General features: G+C 46.2%; 1 protein-coding gene across 1 annotated transcript; it reads left to right on the top strand.

Annotated features, from left to right (window-relative positions):
• Positions 1–7,741: 7,741 nt before the first annotated feature.
• On the top strand, positions 7,742–8,665 carry LOC136577718 (olfactory receptor 13C9-like). Its single transcript, XM_066577636.1, has one exon. The coding sequence runs from the start codon at positions 7,742–7,744 to the stop codon at positions 8,663–8,665; it is 924 nt and encodes a 307-aa protein (XP_066433733.1).
• The last annotated feature ends 16,445 nt before the right edge of the window (positions 8,666–25,110 follow it).

The raw sequence follows: 25,110 nt of genomic DNA, 5'->3' as shown, positions 1-25,110 counted from the left end.
AGAATAGCCAACCAGACTGACTGCATTCTTCACTGCCCGTGGTGTACAGCATGGCAGACAGGAGAGTTCACAGAGGAATGCTTCAGCCCCTTCCTCTCAAGTGCACAGGAGATACCCTGAGGAGACTCTGAATGAAGACTCCCCAGGGGATTTGAGAGATGCTCTGCTACAGTCTATGAACCCAGAGGTTGGGTCAGAAGGCAGAATGGTTAGTGAAGAGAGAGAGTCTCCCTTCCAGCAAAGCTGCACATACACAACTAAGAGCGCCCCTGCACACACAGCAAGCTCTGCAAACAGCCCAGACAGAGACCCAGGCTGGATCCCTCTCACACTTCCCAGCCTACGGTATATTAAATGACAGCACTGACCCTCTCACCATTCTCCCCTCCACAGATAAGTCTGTCTCAGAAGCCGTTATAAAATACATGATGTTGGCTCCTAAAGGCTCCATACACAGTGAATTACATCCTTTAATTCCTCCATTCCTCCTAGGCAACAGAGTAAGCCCCTCTGAAAATAAAATGGGAGAACTGGCTAACTCACACGACAAGCTAATTGATGCTCATTATTCTTTGAGTGAAGAGGTGGAGCTCATTAAAAGCAAGCTAGCAGTTCTGGTTGATTGTTGCAGAAGAAACAATGAAAAATTCTGAGGCATCCTGAAAAATGTCCCACCATCCGAGCTCAAAGACTTTCTACTTAAGATGTTGAAATTAATGCTGTCTCCTTGCGCCAACCAAGAGTTTTCATTTATAGAGCACATAGATTGCAGAAACCTAAATTCCTACCAGAAAATGTGCCACAAGGTGTAATCGCTAGAATTCACTTTTACCATATTAAAGAAGCACTGCTGTTTGTGGCTCAAACAAAAAGCTACCCAGCCCTTTCTCGGACATTCTTCTATTTGCAGACTACTAGAGATGAGCGAGCATACTCGTCCGAGCTTGATGCTCGTTCGAGTATTAGGGTGCTCGAGGTGCTCGTTACTCGAGACGAGCACCACGCGGTACTCGTCTCGATTAAACGAGCACTGACCATTGAATTCAATGGAGCCGGCAATACAGCCGGCTCCATTGAAAGCAATGGCCTGCCAGCGAGTGCAGGATGAATTGTCGGGAAGGGCTTAAATATATAAGCCCTTCCCTGCAATTCATCCAGAAATGTGTAAAAAAAAAAATATATATATACTCACTTTGTCCCGGCAGAACGATGTTAGCCCATTGAATTCAATGGAGGCGGCAATACAGCCGGCTCCATTAAAAGCAATGGGCTGCCGGCGATCGCGGGATGAATTGTCGGGAAGGGGTTAAATATATAAGCCCTTCCCTGCAATTCATCCAGAAATGTGTAAAAAAAAAAAATATATATATACTCACCTGGTCCCGGCAGACGGAGTTCAGTGCGGCCAGCGGCAGTCCTCCTGAACTGCTCTGAACAGCTGTGAGTAGTATTCAGCAGCTGGGGATTTAAAATCCCCGCCTGCTGAATGAGCTGCCACTAATTGGTCACATAAAAGAAATGAAAAAGGAGAGTGGAGCAAGACCCAGTGAGGGTAGTGGAATATTTATGGAGTACAAAGAGTTTTCAATGATTGAGTATTTTGAATGGTGGAGGTGCTGCCAACCAGATGACGCTCCACCAGTGTGGGCGTAAGTGTAGCGAAAAGGATGTGAAAAGAACTGGTATGGAGGCGCAACACTCTAAGCTACTAGAAGATGTAGATCAAAGTCCAATGTGTGATGGTGAAAGCACTTCTTTTTTATTATTTTTTCAGAAATTAAAAACCAGCAATGGCATACGCGTTTCGGGGAAGAACCCCTTCGTCAGTTCGGCTGGATAGGACAACAGGATGCCTAGGGGTGACACAATTCCAAAGATGTATAGAATGTGTCGGAGGTCCTGTGTGCAGGAGGACAGGGGAGAAAAAATGCTAAAGCTAATGCTTTCACCATCACACATTGGACTTTGATCTACATCTTCTAGTAGCTTAGAGTGTTGCGCCTCCATACCAGTTCTTTTCACATCCTTTTCACTAATTGGTCACAGACTGACCAATCAGAGGCAGATTCCACTCACACACCCACTCATGAATTTATGAATGGGTGTGTGACTGCTGCCTCTGATTGGCTCATCGGGACCAATCAGATGAGAGGCAGCAGGAGGAGAAGATCTTTATGCTGACAGTGCGGGGGGGGGGGGTCTCACTCTTGCCACTATTGTGGCTTAATAGTGGGACCTGGGAACTTGAGACGCAGCCCAACATGTAGCCCCTCGCCTGCCCTATCCGTTTCTGTGTCGTTCCCATCACTTTCTTGAATTTCCCAGGTTTTCACAAATGAAAACCTTAGCGAGCATCGGCGATATACAAAAATGCTCGAGTCGCCCATTGACTTCAATGGGGTTCGTTACTCGAAACGAACTCTCGAGCATCACTGAAAGTTCCACTTGAGTAACGAGCACTCGAGCATTTTGGTGCTCGCTCATCTCTACAGACTACCATGCACACTAGAAGAGCATTCTCAGAAATTACAACAGACCAGCTGGTACAAAGGGATAAAGTCTTTAATGTGATTACCAAACCTGAGGAAGGTCTTAAACTCCTTAAAGCATGGGGAATCACCCTGCAAGCACGCCGACCACATTCCTCTTACAAGAATCTGACCAAGCAAGTACCAGATTGTAATCAGAAATCATCAACTTACTGATGTATTGACTCTCAACTCAATGTTGTGAGGTAGTAAGTTCTTCCCCCAGGCAAACTTTTACCCCATTAAAAAGAGTAGAATATTAATCTGCTTTCTACCATTCTCAGGTTAACCCTATCCGTTAGCGTTGCTACATTTAAAGTAACCAATCTTTCTTCAAGTTGACTATGTCTGTTTCAAACTACAACTTCGGTGATTAAGAGACCTGGTCTCTATTTCTTGAGTTTTGTTTTGTTATTATGTTTTCTATTCATGCAGCCAATTATTTCATTTCTGATAGAACTCGTTTTATCTCCAGCGGCCACGTTGATTAAGATCCTATCACAAAATATCAAACGACTAACCCCCCCCCCTTTTAAAAGAGTGATGGTTTGGAATGATGCAAACGCGTCCAGTGTAGATGTGTTCTGCCTCCAAGAGACACATTTTTCAGAAGCAACGTGCCCGAAATTCACTAATAAAAAAATTCCCCAAATATATATGTTTTGTGCAAAAAAACAAACAAAGCAGAAGTCCTAGATGCATTTCGAGAGAACCTAAACTTCATGAAGACAGATCAAGTAATAGATTTAAAAAGGTAGGTACCTCATTCTTGTGGGCACTTTAAACGGAAATGTCATTACTTTAGTAAACATCTATGCCCCAAACAACGCACAAATCTCTTTCCTGAACAAAATCATTAAAAAAGTCAGGAAAATTCAAAAAGGAAATGTTCCTTTCAATGGGGGCCTAAAATGCCATATGTAGGCATACAAACTATGCCACCCACTACCGGATATTATTCCTGCTAATCTAAGTCCCCTGCTTGCCTCTACTTAAAAATTTTTTGAAAATCTGAGAGGAAAGGAACCTTCTTGGTTTGGTAGAGTGGCATTATATAAGATGTTAATATTAACAAAAATCTTACCTTTTTTCCTTACTTTAACCTATCCAATTCCACAAACTATTATAGCAGGATTCCAGAAGCCCCTAATGTGCTTCATATGGAACAATAAAAGGCCTTTCATGCTGATCAACTCCCTCCCACCGTCCCTCTCTGGCTGCTGTCATTGGCTCCCATAGGAGCCCATGCAGCGGCCGATGTATTCTGGTCCAAAAGATAGTTCCATGAATATCTTTTGGGCCTGACGTAAAAATGCCAGCCCTTTTTTGGACGGCTGGGCACGTTTACGTTGCGGGAATAAAGCCATGTGATCTGATGCATTGGAATCCAATGCATCAGATCGCAGCGTAAATCGGCTGACCGTGAAAACGGAGGGCCAATATATGCTCATGTGAAAGTACCCTAACACTGAGAGGGTTAAAGGATTTGGCGTCTTCGTTTTGCATAAAATTGTAGATTCATTTGGGACTTTGAACATCATTTATTATATTAATTCCTTATGATGTAACACGTGATATTTTGTACCCCAGGGGTGTATATTGTACAATGGGGAATACTGTAGCAGCCAAGTAATTCTATAAAAGGTCTCATGAAGCAGTGAGAAATATTCTATTATTTTATGGTTCGCACAAGTCTGCTTGGAAGGTAGGTTTTCTCATTTACTATTACTTTTACTTCACATAATTGGTTATGTTGAGATAAAACATTCCTGGATAATTCTTGCTGCTAAAAGATAATTGTTGATGGATAATTTTTGTTTGCCCACAATGATAACACAGCAAGGGCAGACAATATAATACATGGATGACTCTAGTAGACCCGCATTAAAATCCACATGTAATAGGTCAATATTTTGCCGCAGATTAGTTTGCAGTGGCTCTTTATACCATCCATAAATTTCCCCTTAGCCAAGCTGCGTAATAATCCCTTTCATCTGACAGTCGTTAACATGAACTGAGGTGTAATCCCATAGATTTCTCCTACCTACATGCATAAGCATGCAGTGAATACATAAGTATCATGCATATTCACTGGATATTTAAGCGATCTCATGGACCTTAATAGGCAATTTCGGTCCATAGAAGGGACCAAAATACGACATGCTGTGATTTTTGCATGTATGTGTGGATATCCCAATGTAAGTCAATGGGGATTAAGCTGTCTATGTTGTAAAAAATATGCTTGTTATAAGGAGTGCAAATACGTCCGTGTAAATGAGCGCTTACAAATTTCCCTTTGAAGGCACAATAAGGCTGATGTGGTCCCTGTTCAAAATGAGTTTGATACACCTGTTGTAGAATGAGCTAGGGCTTTTATCAGAACTATTTAATGTGCCATATAATGTATGGAAAAACTTTGCTTTTCACATTTTTAAGGGCTTTTACCCACTAGCATTTTTTTTAACGCTGCGATATCACTGCATTTTTTTTTTAATTGGACTTTCTAATGTTAAAATCACACCACACAAAAATCTGTAGTTTGTGCTTCTGCGATATTTGTGCGATGCGATTTTAACATTAGAAAGTCCCATTGAAAAAAATGCAGAAATATTGCAGCGTTAAGAAAAATGCTAATTGGTAAAAGCCCTAAGAGGAGTGAAACAGGAAAAGATTATGACATTATTTTTTACTATTCTTATGGTGCAGCAAAAATGGCATGTTAACCTTATTCTGCACGTCAGTAGGAATCTGAGGATACCACATTTACACACTTTTTGTTTCTGTATTGTTACTTTAACCACTTAGTGACCAAGCTTTTTTCCGTTTTTCCATTTTCAAATCCCCCCTCTTTTAAAAAAAAAAAAATCGCTGTTCTTTTATTGGTCCATGCGCTCAGCCAATCAGAGGCAGCATTCATCCATTCATGAATTCATGAATGGATGAGTGAGTGCTGCCTCTGATTGGCTAAGTGCGGGGACCAATCAGATTCAGCTCCCAGCTATTAATTGCTCCCTGCGCTCAGCCAATCAGAAGCAGCACTCATTCATTCATGAATTCTTCTGCAGCATGCTTTTACACTAAAATTCTTGTTTTTCAGGAAAGACCTTATATGTAAAGCTCTTCTTTGAAAAACAATTCAGGGGTGACGGCAGACCATTGTCTTCAATGGAGCCGCTGGCACGCACCTGTAAAGCACGGACATGTGAACACATCAAAGGGAATCCATTGTTTCTAATAGAAGCGTGTTTTTGTGCGCGCGTATGCATGCACAACAACATGCTTTTGTGAAGCCATCCTTATGCAGCAAAAAATAAACAAATTTCCATTTCAACTGTGAAGAAAAGACTCCTATTTGCAGGTTTGACGTGTAAAGTATTGCTAGCAAATCCACTACTTAGATTGCAAACTAAAAATCAAAAGATTTGCCTGGGCCAAGAAGCATCTCCAGTGGACTAATGAAGAGTGGAAGAAAGTCTTATGCACTGATAAATCATAATTTGACATATTTGGTCCCTCATGCAAGGATTTTGTATGCTGTCGAGTAGGTCAAACATGGAAGAGGAAATTTGATGTTCTGGGTCTCTAGAGTCGGCAACTTGCTCAGGGTAACTAGTAGGCTGGACAAAAAGGGCTAACACAGCATTTTGAAACGCCATGCAATACCCTCTGGTGTACACCTGGTTGATTAGGGGTTCATGTTACAGTAAGACAATAATCCAAAACATTCTTCTAGGTTTGTGACATAAACACTTAAGGCAAGTAAAAGCTGGTGTGTTTCAAAGAATGGTATGGCCTGCACAGTCTTTAGATTTGGGACCGACTGGACAAAAGGGAGAAAATAAAGCAAGCTACAAGTGCAGCACATTTGTAGGAACTTCTGTAACAATCCTTGGTAGAAATCCCTGAACAAAAGAAAGAATGCCTGGATTGTGTAAAGCTGTTATATCAGCTAGAGGGGGCAACTTTGAAGAGTCTGAAGTCTAGATTTAATTTGATAAAACAAAGTTAACCTATTGTTTTTATTCATCTTAACTTATTTAATTTTTTCTCAGCTTTTTTCAAAGTGTATTTGAGGCATTAAACTGTGTAAATATAAAAACAAAACTAGAAAAATTGAGCTGTTCTAAAACTTTAGAAGGATAGTGTTAAGCTGATTCATTTCCCCTAAAAGTTCCAGTTTTGTTTCATCACTCTACAGAACAAAATCCACAAACCTCTGTGGCCTATTCAGATGGTTTTATGCATATCAGAGGTGATTTTTCTTGCATTATTGAATCAGTAGAGGTGGATATATTAGATTTTGTCGATGAAGTCCTTGACATTTAGTACTTGCCTCACTGTCCAAATGGAAGACTGTGCCTGATTGCACCAAATCTTGCTGTGGGTCTTTTGGAGTCACTTGAGATTTTTTGACCAACTGCCTCCTCAGGAATGTAGCGACAACCAGTGATGGATTCCTCTATCTGCCAAGTCCAGGTAGAATATTCAGTGTTCCTTTAACTTTGAACCTGTGAACTGCTTTCAGCTGTATCTCTAAGAACATGTATGGCATTTGCTATCTCTTTGCATCCTTTTCCTTGTTTGTGCAAGCCAATGACATCGTTTTAAGTTTTTGGACTCCTTCACTGATTATGCCATGTTTTTAAAGTGCAATCCAACATCAAAGTCAACAATGCCCTTGCCAGTTCAGATATTTGATGTGTTTTAGCTTAATGTCTTTTAGCCTTTGATGAGTTTTAGCAAATGTGCTTAAGACAACACTGAATTTTCAAATGCAGGATTTTATGAGCGATTCTATTCAGGCCATTGAATAATTCTGGGACTGCAGAACTTGTTGGTGGCTTTGGAGAAACCGATTGTTGCAATAGTTGTTTTGAGCTATTACTTTTATATAATTTTTACAAACAACTGAATGTTTGTAATTTACAAAGGGGGGTTGAATAATTTTGATAGAAACTGTATGGATGTCGGTTTTTGTATGTTTTTATTTTTTTGCAATTTTGTTTTTATTTCTACATGTTAAAAGTTGAAAATTGTCTTTGTTCCTAGAGGTGCAAAATGTCCAAAAATCCTGAAAAAAGTTAAAATATACATATGCAGTTTAATAAATTGTACACAAGCAATGAGGTACGGCATCAATAAAAAATATCTAATCTGAAGGTTCATAAATATTAATTCCCAAGAAATCCACATCCAATTGTTTTCTTTTCAGAATGCATTTGAAAAATGAGACCATACTCAGAGAATTTGTTCTTCTTGGACTTTCCAGTGACCCAAAGACACAAGTTGCACTTTTCATTGTCTTTACATCAGTGTATGCAGTTATTTTGATTGGAAACTTTCTCATCATTGTTCTAGTCCTGACAGATGCCAACCTTCACACTCCTATGTATTTCTTCCTTTCCAACCTGTCTTTTCTGGATCTGTGTTTTTCTACTTCCACTCTACCGAGAATGTTGAGGGATTTATTGTCAATAAATAAAGTCATCTCTTATAGTGAATGTGCAGCACAAATGTACATTGCCCTGTCTTTAGGTCAAAGTGAATGTGTTCTGCTTGCTGTTATGGCCTATGATCGTTATGTGGCTATATGTTATCCACTCCATTACACCACCATTATGAGTAAGAAGGTCTGTATTAGACTGGCAATTGGTACATGGATGTGTGGATTCTTTATGTCTGCTTCCCTTGTAACTCTCACATTTAATATTGACATGTGTGGACACAATGTAATAAATCACTTTGCATGTGAAGTGACAGCAGTTCTGTCACTGGGTTGTGGGAACATTACACTTGTGGAATTAATAATTTACATTGTTGACATAATTATTCTCCCGATGCCTGTAATCTTTATTGTAATGTCTTATGTTAATATCATTCAAAATATCTTAAAAATTGCATCATCATCTGGGCGGAGGAAGGCTTTTTCCACGTGTGGATCTCATATGATGGTTGTGGCAATCTTTTATGGATCAGTAATGGCTTCCTACATGAAACCTAGATCGAGTTCCCTACCTGGCACTGATAAAGTGATTACTGTATTTTATGCAATTGTCACACCAATGTTAAATCCCATGATTTATACACTGAGAAACAATGATGTGAAAGTTGCATTTCTAAAACTGTTAACAAAATGAAAGTTTTATGATATTATTGTGTCTGATAATATATTTGTTACATATCAATAAAGGTTATTTTTTAAGGAGGGCTATCTTTGGGTGTCAGCTTATGGCAAATGCTGTGGTGGGATTGGTTACAATTCTATGGCAAAGATGAATTAATTGAACCTCTAAAAACTACTATTTGCCCATAACAAAGAACTGATGAAACCATAATCACAAAAAACTGGATCAAAATAAAGCAGTTTAAATGCTGTTGGATTCCCATGCAAGCTGTAAATTGTATTGCATTCCTACTAGACAACAATTTATCCATATTTGAAAAGAACTATTTCCTTCAGACTTGGGGGACTGCCATGGAGTTCAGGTTCGTCCCCGTCTATGCCACTTTATATATGGGCTATTGTTAGAACACACACATCTTCTGCATTTGCGGTGCTTGTCTGGGCTTGATCCCCCGGAAATGAATCATAGATGCCATCTTCTTTGTCTAGAAAGGCAACCAAGGACCCCTTGAAAAATTTATGGCAGACATTGACAATAATGACTTTCATCTAACGTTCACCCCTAACGTGAGTCAAGTTAATGTCAATTTTTTGGATGCCTCCATTGTTGTAGATACTAGAGATGAGCGAGCGTACTCGTCCGAGCTTGATGCTCGTTCGAGTATTAGGGTGTTCGAGATGCTGATTACTCGAGACGAGCACCACGCGGCACTCGACTCCATTATATTTTTTTTCCCTGAGAAATGTGCGCGCTTTTCTGGCCAATAGAAAGACATGGAAGGCATTACAACTTCCTCCTGTGACTTTCCAGCCCTATCCCACACCCCTGCAGTGAGTGGCTGGGGAGATCAGATGACACCTGAGTATTTAAATCTGCCCCACCCGCGGCTAGCCACAGATGCATGCTGACAGAGATCAGGGAAAGTGCTGTTTTGCTGTAGCTGCTATAGGGAGAGTGTTAGGTGTTATATTCGTCTTCAAGAACCCCAACGGTCCTTCTTAGGGCCACATCTGACCGTGTGCAGTACTGTTGAGGCTGCTTTTTGCAGTGTTGCACAATTATTTTTTTTTTTTGTATATCGGGCGTGCAGACCATAGCATCCTCAGTCATTTTACAGAGTATAGGGGCAGTACTGGTGAGGCAGGGAAACAGGTATACTTGCTATATAGGCAGTGGGCTTTTTCAAAAAAATTGGGGAAAAATACTATATTTGGGCTGCCTGTGACCATCTTCAGTGTACTGCGTGTCTGCTGAGGGTAGTAGTCCCTAATTAATACCCAGCTAAGCGTTACAGCAGGCTTGCGCATAATTGTTTCCTGGCTCTGCTGTGCCCGTTACATGACCGCCGTCATCCCACCAGAGGGAAACAGTATACATAATATACGCTGCATACAGTGTCTGTCTGGTGTTTCACCTCGCCATTTAAAAAAATAGAAGCAAAATACTTAAGGCCTACCACTGGCCTTTGGCCACTTGACTGGTTCAGCGCTGTGAATTCCAGTAGCTCAGTCATACGCACCTACGTCTCACTACAGGCGTGCGCAAAATAGTTTCCTGGCTCTGCTGTGCCCGTTACATCACCGCCGTCATCCCGCCAGAGGGAAGCAGTATACATAATATACGCTGCATACAGTGTCTGTCTGGTGTTTCACCTCACCATTTAAAAAAATAGAAGCAAAATACTTAAAGGGGTTGTCCGGCCATAAACATTAGGTCTCATTACTTCTGTTTGCCCATTTCCATGCACTTTGTAATATACATTGTGCATGGAAAATGAAGCAAACAGAAGTTTTGGACTTACCTGAAGGGATGCCCCCCCCTGTGTTGCTCCTCCGTCGTCCCTGGTTACCACAAGAATCTTTTCTTCTTGTCGGCCCAGCTCTTGTCGGCGCGGGAACGAGCCCCTTCTCATCCGCGCATGTGCAGTTCTTCTGTCTGCAGCCGGGACCGATATACGATCTTCTTGTGTGCAGGGGGAGGAGGATGGGAGTGCCTCAGAGCAGGAACTGAGCTCCCGCCCCCTCTCTGCCTCCTCTCCGCCCCTCTGCACTATTTTCAATGAGGAGAGGCGGGACGGGGGTGGGGCTAAGGTCCGAGAATTAGCCCCGCCCCGTCTCGGCTCTCCCCATTGCAAATAGTGCAGAGGGGCGGAGAGGAGGCAGAGAGGGGGCGGGAGCTCAGTTCCTGCTCTGAGGCTCTTCCATCCTCCTCCCCCTGCACACAAGAAGATCGTATATCGGTCCCGGCTGCAGACAGAAGAACTGCACATGCGCGGATGAGAAGGGGCTCGTTCCCGCGCCGACAAGAAGAAAAGATTCTTGTGGTAACCAGGGACGACGGAGGAGCAACACAGGGGGGGGCATCCCTTCAGGTAAGTCCAAAACTTCTGTTTGCTTCATTTTCCATGCACAATGTATATTACAAAGTGCATGGAAATGGGCAAATAGAAGTAATGAGACCTAATGTTTATGGCCGGACAACCCTTTTAAGGCCTACCACTGCCCTCTGGCCACTTGACTGGTTCTGCGCTGTGAATTCCCGTAGCTCAGTCATACACACCTACGTCTCACTACAGGCTTGCACATAATTGTTTCCTGGCTCTGCTGTGCGTTCCGTAAGCGTAGTCAGCCTCCAACCACAGGCCAATAAGCGTCACATTTAATTACAGCGTTCAGTTTCTGCTCTACTCGTAATACACCATGCTGAGGGGTAGGGGTAGGCCTAGAGGACGTGGACGCGGGCGAGGACGCGGAGGCCCAAGTCAGGCTGTGGGCACAGGCCGAGCTCCTGGTCCAGGTGTATCGCAGCCGACTGCTGCGGGATTAGGAGAGAGGGAAGTTTCTAGGGTCCCCAGATTCATCTCACAATTAATAGGTCCACTCGGTAGACCTTTATTAGAAACTGAGCAGTGTGAGCAGGTCCTGTCGTGGATAGCAGAAAGTGCATCCAGCAATCTATCGACCACCCAGTCTTCTACGCCGTCCACAGCTGCAACTCTGAATCCTCTGGCTGCTGCTCCTCCTTCCTCCGAGCCTCCTCACTCCATGAAAATGACACATTCTGAGGAGCAGGCAGACTCCCAGGAACTGTTCTCAGGCCTCCTGCTGAGATTGGGCAGCAATGGTTCCTCTCCCACCGGAGGAGTTTGTCGTTACCGATGCCCAACCTTTGGAAAGTTCCCGGGGTCCGGGGGATGCGGCTCAGGACTTCCGGCAACTGTCTCAAGAGCTTTCAGTGGGTGAGGAGGACGATGACGATAAGACACAGTTGTCTATCAGTGAGGTAGTAGTAAGGGCGGTAAGTCCGAGGGAGGAGCGCACAGAGGATTCGGAGGAAGAGCAGCTGGACGATGAGGTGACTGACTCCACCTGGTTTGCTAAGCCTACTGAGGACAGGTCTTCAGAGGGGGAGACAAGTGCAGCAGCAGGGCAGGTTGGAAGGGGCAGTGCAGTGGCCAGGAGTAGAGGCAGGGCCAGACCGAATAATCCACCAACTGTTTCCCAATGCGCCCCCTCGCGCCATGCCACCCTGCAGAGTCCGAGGTGCTCCAAGTACAGATGACCGACAAACTGTGGTGTGCAAGGTTTGTCACGCCAAGATCAGCCAGGGAGCCACCACCACCAGCCTCACCACCACCAGCATGCGCAGGCATATGATGGCCAAGCACCCCACAAGGTGGGACGAAGGCCGTTCACCGCCTCCGGTTTGCACCACTGCCTCTCCCCCTATGCCCCAACCTGCCAATGAGATCCAACCCCCCTCTCAGGACACAGGCACGACAGTCTCCCGGCCTGCACCCACACGCTCACCTCCGCTGTCCTCGGCCCCATCCAGCAATGTCTCTCAGCGCAGCGTCCAGCCGTCGCTAGCGCAACTGTTTGAGCGCAAGCGCAAGTACGCCGCCATGCACCCGCACGCTCAAGCGTTAAACATGCACATAGCCAAATTGATCAGCCTGGAGATGCTGCCATATAAGCTTGTGGAAACGGAGGCTTTCAAAAACATGATGGCGGCGGCCCCGCGCTACTCAGTTCCCAGTCGCCACTACTTTCCCCGATGTGCCTTCCCAGCCCTGCACGACCACGTCTCCCGCAACATTGTACGCGCCCTCACCAACGCAGTTACTGCCAAGGTCCACTTAACAACGGACACGTGGACAAGCACAGGCGGGCAGGGCCACTATATCTCCCTGATGGCACATTGGGTGAATTTAGTGGAGGCTGGGACCGAGTCAGAGCCTGCGACCGTTCACGTCCTACACACCCCCAGAATTGCGGGCCCCAGCTCGGTGCTGGTATCTGCGGCGGTGTATGCTTCCTCCACTAAACTACCCTCCTCCTCCTCCTTCTCCTCCTCCTCCTACGCAACCTCTGTCTCGCAATCAAGATGTGTCAGCAGCAGCACGTCGCCACCAGTCGGTGTCACACGGCGTGGCAGCACTGCGGTGGCCAAGCGTCAGCAGGCCATGCTGAAACTACTCAGCTTAGGAGAGAAGAGGCACACGGCCCACGAACTGCTGCAGGGTCTGACAGAGCAGACCGACCGCTGGCTTTCGCCGCTGAGCCTCCAACCGGACATGGTCGTGTGTTACAATGGCCGTAACCTGGTGGTGGCTCTGCAGCTCGGTAGCCTCACGCACGTGCCATGCCTGACCCACGTCTTTAATTTGGTGGTTCAGCGGTTTCTGAAAAGCTACCAACGCATGTCAGACCTGCTCGCCACGGTGCGCCGGGTCAGCGCACATTTCCGCAAGTCCAACACGGACGCTGCCACCCTGCAACATCGGTTTAATCTGCCAGTGCACCGACTGCTGTGCGACGTGCCCACATGGTGGAACTCTACGCTCCACATGTTGGCCAGGCTCTATGAGCAGCGTAGAGCTATAGTGGAATACCAACTCCAACATGGGCGGCGTAGTGGGAGTCAGCCTCCTCAATTCTTTACAGAAGAGTGGGCCTAGTTGGCAGACACCTGCCAGGTCCTTGGAAAATTTGAGGAGTCTACCCAGATGGTGAGCGGCGATGCTGCAATCATTAGCGTCACCATTCCTCTGCTATGCCTCTTGAGAAGTTCCCTGCAAAGCATAAAGGCAGACGCTTTGCGCTCAGAAACGGTGACGGGGAAGACAGTATGTCGCTGGATAGTCAGAGTACCCTCATGTCTATATCTCAGCGCGTTGAGGAGGAGGAGGAGGGGGAGGAGCATGAGGAGGAGGGGGAAGAGACAGCTTGGCCCACTGCTGAGGGTACCCATGCTGCTTGCCTGTCATCCTTTCAGCGTGTATGGCCTGAGGAGGAGGAGGAGGAGGATCCTGAAAGTGATCTTCCGAGTGAGGACAGCCATGTGTTGCGTACAGGTACCCTGGCACACATGGCTGACTTCATGTTAGGATGCCTTTCTCGTAACCCTCGCGTTACACGCATTCTGGCCACTACGGATTACTGGGTGTACACACGGCTCGACCCACGGTATAAGGAGAGCCTTTCCACTCTCATTCCCGAAGAGGAAAGGGGTTCGAGAATGATGCTATACCACAGGGCGCTGGTGGACAAACTGATGGTAAACTTCCCATCCGACAGCGCTAGTGGCCGAAGGCGCATTTCCGCGGCCCAGGTAGCAGGGGAGGCGCAGAGATCAGGCAGCATGTACAGCGCAGGCAGGGGAACACTCTCTAAGGCCTTTGACAGCTTTATGGCTCCCCAGCAAGACTGTGTCTCCGGTCCCCAGTCAAGGCTGAGTTGGCGGGAGCACAGAAAAAGGATGGTAAGGGAGTACGTAGCCGATCGCACGACCGTCCTCGGTGACGCCTCTGCCCCCTACAACTACTGGGTGTCGAAGCTGGACACGTGGCCTGAACTCGCGCTGTATGCCCTGGAGGTGCTTGCTTGTCCTGCGGCTAGCGTCTTGTCAGACAGTGTGTTTAGTGTGGCTGGGGGAATCATCACGGATAAGCGTACACACCTGTCAACCAACAGTGCCGACAAGCTTACACTCATCAAGATGAACAAAGCCTGGATTTCCCCAGACTTCTCTTCTCCACCAGCGGACAGCAGCGATACCTAAACAATACGTAGGCTGCACCCGCGGATGGAAGCATCGTTCTCTATCACCATCCAAAAGGGGGACCTTTTTGCTTCATTTATCTGTGTATAATATTCCTCCTCCTGAAACCTCACATAATCACGCCGAACGGGCAATTTTTCTTAGGCCCACAAGGCTCAGTCATATAATTTTTCTAAACAATTTTTATACGTTTCAATGCTCATTAAAGCGTTGAAACTTTCACCTCAACCAATTTTTATTTTTACTGGGCTGCCTCCAGGCCTAGTTTCCAATTAAGCCACACATTAACCAAAGCGATTAATGGGTTTCACCTGCCCTCTTGGTTGGGCATGGGCAATTTTTCTCAGGTACATTAGTACTGTTGGTACACCAATTTTTGGGGGCCCTCGCCTACAGTGTAATCAAATTAATTTTTTGCCCACCTGCATTACAGCTCACGTAACATCAGCTGTGTTGGGCACTGCAATGGGATATATTTATGTACCGCCGGTGGGTTCCAGGGAGCCACCCATGCTGTGGGTCCACAGAGAGTTGTAACTACATGTGTCCACTTCTAAAGAACCCCAGTCTGACTGGGGCATGCAGTGTGGGCCAAAGCCCACCTGCATTAAACATGAATTTATTACCTCAGCTGTGATGGGCAATGCAATGGGATATATTTATCTACCGCCGGTGGCTTCCTGGCACCCACCCATGCTGTCGGTCCACAGGGAGTTGTAACTACATGTGTCCACTTCTAAAGAACCCCAGTCTGACTGGGGCATGCAGTGTGGGCCGAAGACCACCTGCATTAAACATGAATTTATTACCTCAGCTGTGATGGGCAATGCAATGGGATATATTTATCTACCGCCGGTGGGTTCCAGGGAGCCACCCATGCTGTGGGTGCACACGGAATTCCCATTGCGGAGTTGTACCTGCCTGTGACTATTTATAAAAAAACGCGGTCTGACTGGGGCATGCAGACACCTTGACAGAATAAATAGTGTGTGGCACATAGGTTCCCCATTGCTATGCCCACGTGTGCAGCTCCAGATGGAGGTGGCACAGGATTGCATTTCTCATTGCTTCTGTACAGCATTGTGGACTATTGCCCCGCCCCTTTTAAAGAGGGTCGCTGCCTAGCCGTGCCAACCCTCTGCAGTGTGTGCCTGCTTTTCCTCTGGCAGACGCACTTATAAATAGACATGAGGGTGGCGTGGCATGAGGGCAGCTGAAGGCTGGGCAGTGACAGTTTGGTGTGCGCTGTGGACACTGGGTCGTGGGGGGGGTGGGGTTTGGTCAGCATGTAACCCAGGAGAAGTGGCAGCGGAGTGTCATGCAGGCAGTAATTGTGCTTTGTTGGAGGTAGTGTGGTGCTTAGCTAAGGTATGCATTGCTAATGAGGGCTTTTCAGAAGTCAAAGTTGTTGGGAGGGGGGTGGGCCCACTCTTGCCGCTATTGTGGCTTAATAGTGGGACCTGGAAACTTGAGATGCAGCCCAACATGTAGCCCCTCGCCTGCCCTATCCGTTGCTGTGTCGTTCCCATCACTTTCTTGTATTGCCCCGATTTTCACAAACGAAAACCTTAGCGAGCATCGGCGATATACAAAAATGCTCGGGTCGCCCATTGACTTCAATGGGGTTCGTTATTCGAAACGAACCCTCGAGCATCGCGAAAAGTTCGTCTCGAGTAACGAGCACCCGAGCATTTTGGTGCTCGCTCATCTCTAATTCTAATGTATCAATTCCACTAACGAGTTGCAACCTTTCTTTCTGGCTCCTAAATATCCCTAAAAGACAATTTATCTGCCTATTTCAAACATACAGAGCATAAAACGTACATTCATCTATATATATAAAAATGAATGTATGTTTGTGTGTTTGTCCTTTATGCATTATTACTAGAGATGAGCGAGCACCAAAATGCTCAGGTACTCGTTGCTCGAGTCAAACTTTTCATTATGCTCTAATAAAGTAAATGGCATCATATGCGGATGTAAATAGTGCAAAAAAGTCCTTTATTGCCCCATCACATGTAAAGCGACGTTTCGGCCTTGATGAGCTTGAGGGAGCTTGAGGAAGGCCATCACGGCCGAAATGTCGCTTTACACGTGATGGGGCAATAAAGGACTTCTTTGCACTATTTACATCCGCATATGATGCCATTTACTTTATTACTGGATTACGATTTTGGAGCCCTTCTGGTTTGGTCTCCTATTTTTGACGCTGCATTTCTCTAACCTGACCCTTAACTGGGGCGATCTCTTTGCTGCGGGTGAGAACCTTACTTTTCAACTTTTTATAATGCTCGAGAGCTCGTTTCGAGTAATGAACCCCATTGAAGTCAATGGGAGACTCAAGCATTTTTGTATGGGACCGATGCTCCGCATAGGTGATGACTTGTGAAACACCACAAAACATCAGAAAGTCATGGAAACACCACAGAAAATAATAGGGAAGGGCAGGGGCAGCATGCATAGCTGCATCTGAGGTTCCCAGGTCCCACTATTAGGCCAAAATGTGGGCAAGAGCCTGGCGTCACCCCCCTAACAATTTACTTGGGAAAAACCCTCATTAGCAAGGCACACGTGCTGGCACATCTTAGCTAAGCACCACACTACATGCAACCAAGGACAATAACTGCCTGCAGGTGACACCACTGCCTCTTCTCATGGGTGACATGCTGGCATTGCTGTCCACCTCCCCCCCTTCCCCGCACGACTCTGCGTCCACAGCGCACACAAAATTTTCCCTGCGCAGTGTTCAGCTGGCCCCATGCCACATGCTTGCTTGATAGCCACACCCCCCTCATGTCTATTTATAAGTGTGTACTGGATGAGGAGGAACCGGAGGCACACACTGCAGAGGGTTGGCAGGGCCAGGCAGCGACCCTCTCAATGCTGTTGAGAATAGATGATAAATTGACATACGATCATCATTCCAATCCCGTGCCACCTCTGTCACAAAATTATCAGGAGCCGCAAACGTGGGCATAAAGGGGACTCAGGTGCCAGCACTTTTTTACACATTTCCACAATGCAGCAATACTCTGTGTGGGAAGCACGTGAGCGGGCCCAGGGTCAGGTTCAGCCCCAGTTTCCACATTGTGTGACCCAAGGTGCCGCGAGTTACATAGCAATGGGAAATGCATGTGTCCCCACACAATTCTTTCTGTGTAGGTGTCAGATAGCTCAACACCGCAATGAGAAGTCTTGGAGTTCTTTGGGCTCGCCTATGCTGTGGGTGCACAAAGATGTTATTACACAGGAAGAAATCAGAGTGCCCAAACATGGCAGAGTTTCACCCCGCCAACGGCCTCGGTCCACATTTCTGCCCTAGTCAGTCAGTGTATTTGTGCCAGACAGGTAAAACAACGCAATGGGAAGTCTTTGTGCACCCACAGCATAGGCGAGCCCCTGGAACCCAAGGGAAGTATTACACATGAAGAAATCAGAGTGCCCAAACATGGCAGAGTTTCACCCCGCCAAGCACCTCTGCCTCGGCCCACATTTCTGCCCAATTCATTCTTTGTATGTGTCAGATAGCTGAACAATGCAATGGGGAAGCCTTTGTGCACCCACAGTATAGGCAAGCTCCTGGAAACCAGGGACTATATCAAACAGGAAGAAAAGAGAGTGCCCAAACATGGCAGAGTTTCACCCCACCCAGGACTTCGGCCTCGGCCCACATTTCTGCTCAATTCATTCTTTGTCTGTGTCAGATAGCTGAACAATGCAATGGGAAAGCCTTTGCGCACCCACAGCATAGGTGAGCCCATGAAACTCAAAGATAGTATTAAACATGAAGAAAAAGAGTGCCCAAACATGGCAGAGTTTCACCCCGCCCAGTACCTCCCCCTACACTTCTGCCCTAGTCATTCAGTGTATTTGTGCCAGATAGGTAAAACACCGCAATGAGAAAGCCGTCTGCACCAAAGCAAAGTCAGTCAGTATATTTCTGACAGACAGGAAAAAAAACAACACAATGGGAAGTCTTTGGGAAGTCTTTGTGAACCCACAGCATAGGCGAGCCCCTGGAACCCAAGGAAAGTATTACACATAATCAGAGCGCCCAAACAAGGGAGTTTCACACCGCCAAGTACCTTGGCCTCGGCTCACACCCCCAGTAATCGTGTATATAAATTGGACTCGGATGCTAGTGCAGCTGTGAAGGTCTCATTAATGCAGGAACGCTCCTTTTGTTTGGCCCAAACCACTGTCTCAGATAACTGTGGTAACACGAGAGAAAATACATGTTGCCCAGCGCTGATCCACAGACACCAAGTAGGAGTAGGAGGTGGCATGATAAGGCCAAGAAACCATGACCAAGGTAGGACCCCGCAATACTCTGTGTGGGAAGTACGTGAGCGTGCCCTGCATCAGGCTCGGTTCCAGCCTCCACCTTGTGTTACCCAGTATGCCGTGAGTTAAATAGCTATGGGAAATCCATGTGTCCCCACATACTTCATTCTGTGTATGTGTCAGGCAGCTGAACACCGCAATGTAAAACCTTTGTGCACCCACAGTATAGGCGAACCCCAGTAATATTTCTGTAGCAAGAGTATAGGTGAACCCCTCAAACCTTTCAGTACTACAGTGGGGAAAAAAAAGTATTTAGTCAGATTCCAATTGTACAAGTTCTCCCACTTAAAATGATGAGAGAGGCCTGTAATTCACATCATTGGTTAGACCTTAACTATGAGAGACAACATGAGGAAACACATCCAGAAAATCACATTGTCTGATTTTTAACGAATTTATTTGCAAATTATGGTGGAAAATAAGTATTTGGCCAATACCAAAAGTTCATCTCAATACTTTGTTATATATCCATTTATTGGCAATGACAGAGGTCAAACGTTTTCTATAAGTCCTCACAAGGTTGGCACACACTGTTGCTGGTATTTTGGCCCATTCCTCCATGCAGATCTCCTCAAGAGCAGTGATGTTTTGGGGCTGTCGCTGGGCAGCATAGACTTTCAACTGCCTCCAAAGGTTTTCTATAGGGTTGAGATCTAGAGACTGGCTAGGCCACATTCAGGACCTTGAAATACTTCTTACGAAGCCACTCCTTCGTTGCCCTGGCGGTGTGCTTGAGATCATTATCATGCTGAAATACCCAGCCACGTTTCATCTTCAGTGCCCTTGCTGATGGAAGGAGGTTTGCACTCAAAATATCACTATTTATGCCCGCATTCATTCTTTCATGTATACGGATCAGTCGTCCTGGTCTCTTTGGAGAGAAAACCCCAAAGCATGATGTTGCCACCCCATGCTTCACAGTAGGTATGGTGTTCTTTGGATGCAACACAGCATTCTTTTCCCTATAAACACGACGAGTTGTGTTACTGCCAAACAGTTCTACTTTGGTTTCATCTGACCATATGACATTCTCCCAATACTCTTCTGGATCATCCAAATGCTCTCTAGCAAACTTCAGTCAGCCCCAGACATGTACTAGCTTTAGCAGAGGGACACATCTGGCACTGCAGGATCTGAGTCTCTGCGGCATAGTGTGTTACTGATGGTAGCCTTTGTTGCATTGGTCCCAGCTCTCTACAGGTCATTCACTAGGTTCCCCTGTGTGGTTCTGGGATTTTTGCTCACCGTTCTTGTGATCATTTTGACCCCACGAGGTGAGATCTTGCGTGGAGCCCCAGATTGAGGGAGATTATCAGTGGTCTTGTATCTCTTCCATTTTCTAATTATTGCTCCCACAGTTGATTTCTTCACACCAAGCTGTTTGCCTATTGCAGATTCAGTCTTCCCAGTCTGGTGCAGGGCTACAATTTTGTTTCTGGTGTCCTTCGACAGCTCTTTGGTCTTCACCATAGTGGAATTTGACTGCTTGAGGTTGTGGACAGGTGTCTTTTATACAGATAACAAGTTCAAACAGGTGTCATTACTGCAAGTAATGAGTGGAGAACAGAAAAGCCTCCCAAATAAAAAGTTATAGGTCTGTGAGACTAAGGAATCTAGCTTGTTTGTAGGTGACCAAATACTTCTTTTCCACCATAATTTGCAAATAAATTTGTTAAAAATAAAACAATGTGATTTTCTGTATGTGTTTTCTCATGTTGTCTCTCATAGTTGAGGTCTACCTATGATGTCAATTACAGGCCTCTCTCATCTTTTTAAGTAGGAGAACGTGTACAATTGGTATCTGACTAAATACTTTTTTTCCCCACTGTAAGTGTATAGGTGGACCCCTGTAACATTTCTGTAGCAAGAGTATAGGCGGACCCCTATAACATGTCTGTAGCAAAAGTATAGGCGGACCCCAGTAACATTTCTGTAGCAAGAGTATAGGCGGACCCAGTAACATTTCTGTAGCAAGAGTATAGGCGGACCCCAGTAACATTTCTGTAGCAAGAGTATAGGCGGACCCCAGTAACATTTCTGTAGCAAGAGTATAGGCGGACCCCTGTAACATTTATGTACCAAGAGTACAGGAGGACCCCTGTAACATTTATGTACCAAGAGTGTAGCAAGAGTATAGGCGGACCCCAGTAACATTTCTGTAGCAAGAGTATAGGCGGACCCCAGTAACATTTCTGTAGCAAGAGTATAGGCGGACCCCTGTAACATTTATGTACCAAGAGTACAGGAGGACCCCTGTAACATTTATGTACCAAGAGTGTAGGCGAACCCCTAAAACATTGGTGTACCAAGAGTATAGGTGAACAACTGAAACAATTTGGTTACCAAGAGTGTAGGTGAAGTTGGAAAAATTAGTTAGATAAGAGTATAGGCAAGGGCCTGAAAAATTGGTGTTCCAAGAGTACAAGTGCACCCCTGAAAAATTGCTCAACCGTGAGCACAGGTAAAACCCATAAACATTTTTTAAAGATACAGCTTGCTGTTGCTTAATTTGTAACAGAACCTGGAGGCAGCCCTGAGAAAAAAAATGGTTTCTGTTAAAGTATAAATACTTTTGAAACTTTGAAAAATTGTAAAAAACTTTTAAATAGAGCCTTTTGTACCACAGAAAAATTGGCAGTTCAGCGTGATGACATGCTGTTTTAGGAGGAGGAGTAGGAGGAGGAGTAATAATATCCAAGAGTGATTGATGAAGCTAATTCCCTCTTTTTTGTGGTGATAGAGGATGCATTTTTCCCCTGTTGCAGCGAAAAGAATCATTAGGTTCCGCTTTCCGCCGGTGGAGAAGAGAAGTGTGGGGAAATCCAGCCTTTGTTCATCTTTATGAGTGTAAGCATGTCGGCACTGCCAGTTGACAGGCGGGTACGCTTATCCGTGATGATTCCCCCAGCTGCACTAAACACCCTCTCTGAAAAGACGCTAGCAGCAGGGCAAGCCAGCACCACCAGGGTGTACAGCGCAAGTTCGTGCCACGTGTCCAGCTTTGACACCCAATAGTTGTAGGGAGCAGAGGCATCACTGTGGATGGTGGTACGATCGGCTACGTACTCCCTCACCATCTTTTTACAGTGCTCCCTCCGACTCAGCCTTGACTGGGGAGTGGTGACACAGTCTTGCTGAGGAGCCATAAAGCTGGCAAAGGCCTTGGACAGTATTCCCCTGCCTGCGTTGAACATGCTGCCTGATCTCCGCGCCTTCCCTGCTACTTGGCCCTCGGAACTGCGACTTCTGCCACTAGCGCTGTCAGATGGGAAGTTTAGCATCACTTTTTTCACCAGGGCACTGTGGCATTGCATCACTCTTGTATCCCTTTCCTCTTCGGGAATGAGAGTGTAAAGGTTCTCCTTATACCGGGGGTCGAGAAGGGTGTACACCCAGTAATCCGTGTTGGCCAGAATGCGTCTAACGCGAGGGTCACGAGAAAGGCAGCCTAACATGAAGTCAGCCATCTGTGCCAGGGTACCAGTATGTAAGACATGGCTGTCCTCACTAGGAAGATGACTTTCAGGATCCTCCTCCTTGCCCAGCGCCGTGCTACCGCACCGCGCAAGACCGATTGCTGGCGACATGCTGCTTACACTTCTTAATTGCGAGGTAGAGGTTACGTAGGAGGAGGAGGGGGAGGGTTTAGAGGAGGTGGCATAAACCACTGCAGATACCATCACCAAGGTAGGACCCGCTATTCTGGGTGTGGGTAGGACGTGAGTGGTCTCAGGCTCTCATTCGGTCCCATCCTCCACCAAATTCACCCAATGTGCCGTCAGGGAGATATAGTGGCCCTGCCAGCCAGTACTCGTCCATGTGTCTATTGTTAAGTGGACCTTCCCAGTAACCGCGTTGGTGAGGGCACGTATAATGTTGCGGGAGACGTGCTGGTGCAGGGCTGGGACGGCACACAGGGAAAAATAATGGCAACTGGTGACCGAGTAGTGCGGGGCCTCCGCCGCCATCATGTTTTTGAAAGCCTCCATTTCCACAAGCCTGGACGGCAGCATCTCCAGGCTGATTAATTTGGCAATGTGCACGTTTAAAGCTTGTGCGTGCGGGTGCGTGGCGGAGTACTTCCGCTTTCGCTCCAACGCTCGTGTTAGCAACAGCTGAATGCTGCGCCGAGCGACATTGCTGGATGGCAAATTTACAAGGGCAGCTAATCCCAGTCAAAACTTTGGGAAATTTACTGCTAGGACCTTCCAAACTAATAAAATTAAAAAATACCTTTTATTAAATTCCTTTAAAAGAAGAACAAAACAAATACAAACAAATAAGGGGAAGATTAGGATTAAGAAGGCCACTAGTGACTAGTGACCAAACAGGTTGGAGTCGTATAATAGGACTCAACCTTAAAAAACGACAGCAACCGCCACTTCTGAAATATGAACAATGGGAAATCGAGTCATGTGATGAAGCTCAATTGATGCACAACATTGATCATAGATCCAGAAAAGTGATCAAATAAAGTAGAATCACTCTAAATCTGGTATCCTAATGTGCGTCGTATAGTGGGAAGGACTTGCACATAAGGAGTTTGCTCTTAAAGCAAAAATGCGCGTTACCCAACGCGTTTCTCCCAACTGGTGGGTTCCTCAGGGGTTACAATGCGCTAGTTCCAACCAAAAGGTTGGGTTGTGGCTAAATTTTTATAAAGTGTGGAAGCCACACATAGTCCAGGACTGATAATCATGGACCAGTGGTCGCCAAAATGATCTGTCTCTAAATGTAAATGCAATGCAGCGAAGAATTCCAGTGCACCGCAATTTACAAAAATCAGAAAAGAATGACCTATGACGTGGCAATGATGGTCACGGTAATGGTCATTAAGAGGACAAAATTATCCTCAAAGTACAAGATGAGATCAAAAAGAGATATATAAGCCGTCAGATGCCATCAATAACTTAAGCCCTTAAAGTCCTCAAGATAGATTTGCAGCTACCTAACTGATAAGAAACTATCTGAAGTTGCTAAATAGACTGATAATGCAACTCGAATGAGTAGCTGAAGGGGACTAGCCCCTAGGTCAGGACAAAGAACTTAAAATCAAAGAAAATAAAGACAAAACGGCGGCATGTCAGTCCTTGTGGTGGAGTGACAGCATAATGGTGAGCTAGTCCAAGGAGCTTTAAATAGGGTTCATTAGGGAACACCTTTTGATGGGTGTGTATCCCCTGAGCCAATGAGAGGCAAAGTGGGAGGCGTACCACTCATGCTATGTAACCTAGGTAACAGGTAAACATATGTTTCATACTGAAGAAAGAGAAAAAAAAAAAAAAAGGGATAACAGGTGCAAGGAAGGGGGCCAGCAACCGCTGCTGTAATGTGTGACTGATGTATCAAACCGATCGCGCTATACCGTCGCTACTAGCTCCGTAACCCGGAGGTATAGTAGATGGCATAGCGACGTCAGCGCGGGGGGCGTGATTCCGCTGACGACGCCGGAGGTCACATGACGCTAAGCGTCATCGACCGCGTCATGGTCACATGACGCCGAGCGTCACTGACATTGCTGGATGGCGTGGAGGACAGTGGAGGTGAGGGTGTGGGTGCAGGCCGGAGGCGCTCGTGCCTGTGTCCTGAGAGGGGGATTGGATCTGTGTGGCATGTTGGGGCACAGGGGAAGAGGCAGTGGTGTGACCCACAGGCGGTGAATGGCCTTCGTCCCACCTTGTGGGGTGCTTGGCCATCATATGCCTGCGCATGCTGGTGGTGGTGAGGCTGATAGTGGTGGCTCCCCAGCTGATCTTGGTGCGACACAGGTTGCACACTACTGTTCGTTGGTCGTCCGCGCTCTCTCTGAAAAACATTCACACCATTGAACACCTAGCCCTCTGCACGGAGGCTTGCCGCGACGGGGTGGTTTGAGAAACAATTGGGGGATTCTTCGCTCTGGCTATGCCTCCTCCCCTGGCCACTCCACTGCCTCTTCCAACCTGTCCTGCTGCACTTGCCTCCCCCTCTAAAGCCCTGTACTCAGTAAGCTTAGCAAACCAAGTGCGGTCCGTCACTTCATCATCCAGCCACTCTTCCTCCGAATCTTC

Source organism: Eleutherodactylus coqui, chromosome 8 (genome assembly GCF_035609145.1).
Source record: "Eleutherodactylus coqui strain aEleCoq1 chromosome 8, aEleCoq1.hap1, whole genome shotgun sequence".
Lineage (NCBI taxonomy): Eukaryota > Metazoa > Chordata > Amphibia > Anura > Eleutherodactylidae > Eleutherodactylus > Eleutherodactylus coqui.
Note: the sequence above shows the minus strand (reverse complement) of the source record. Positions and strands in the feature narration are given on the sequence as shown.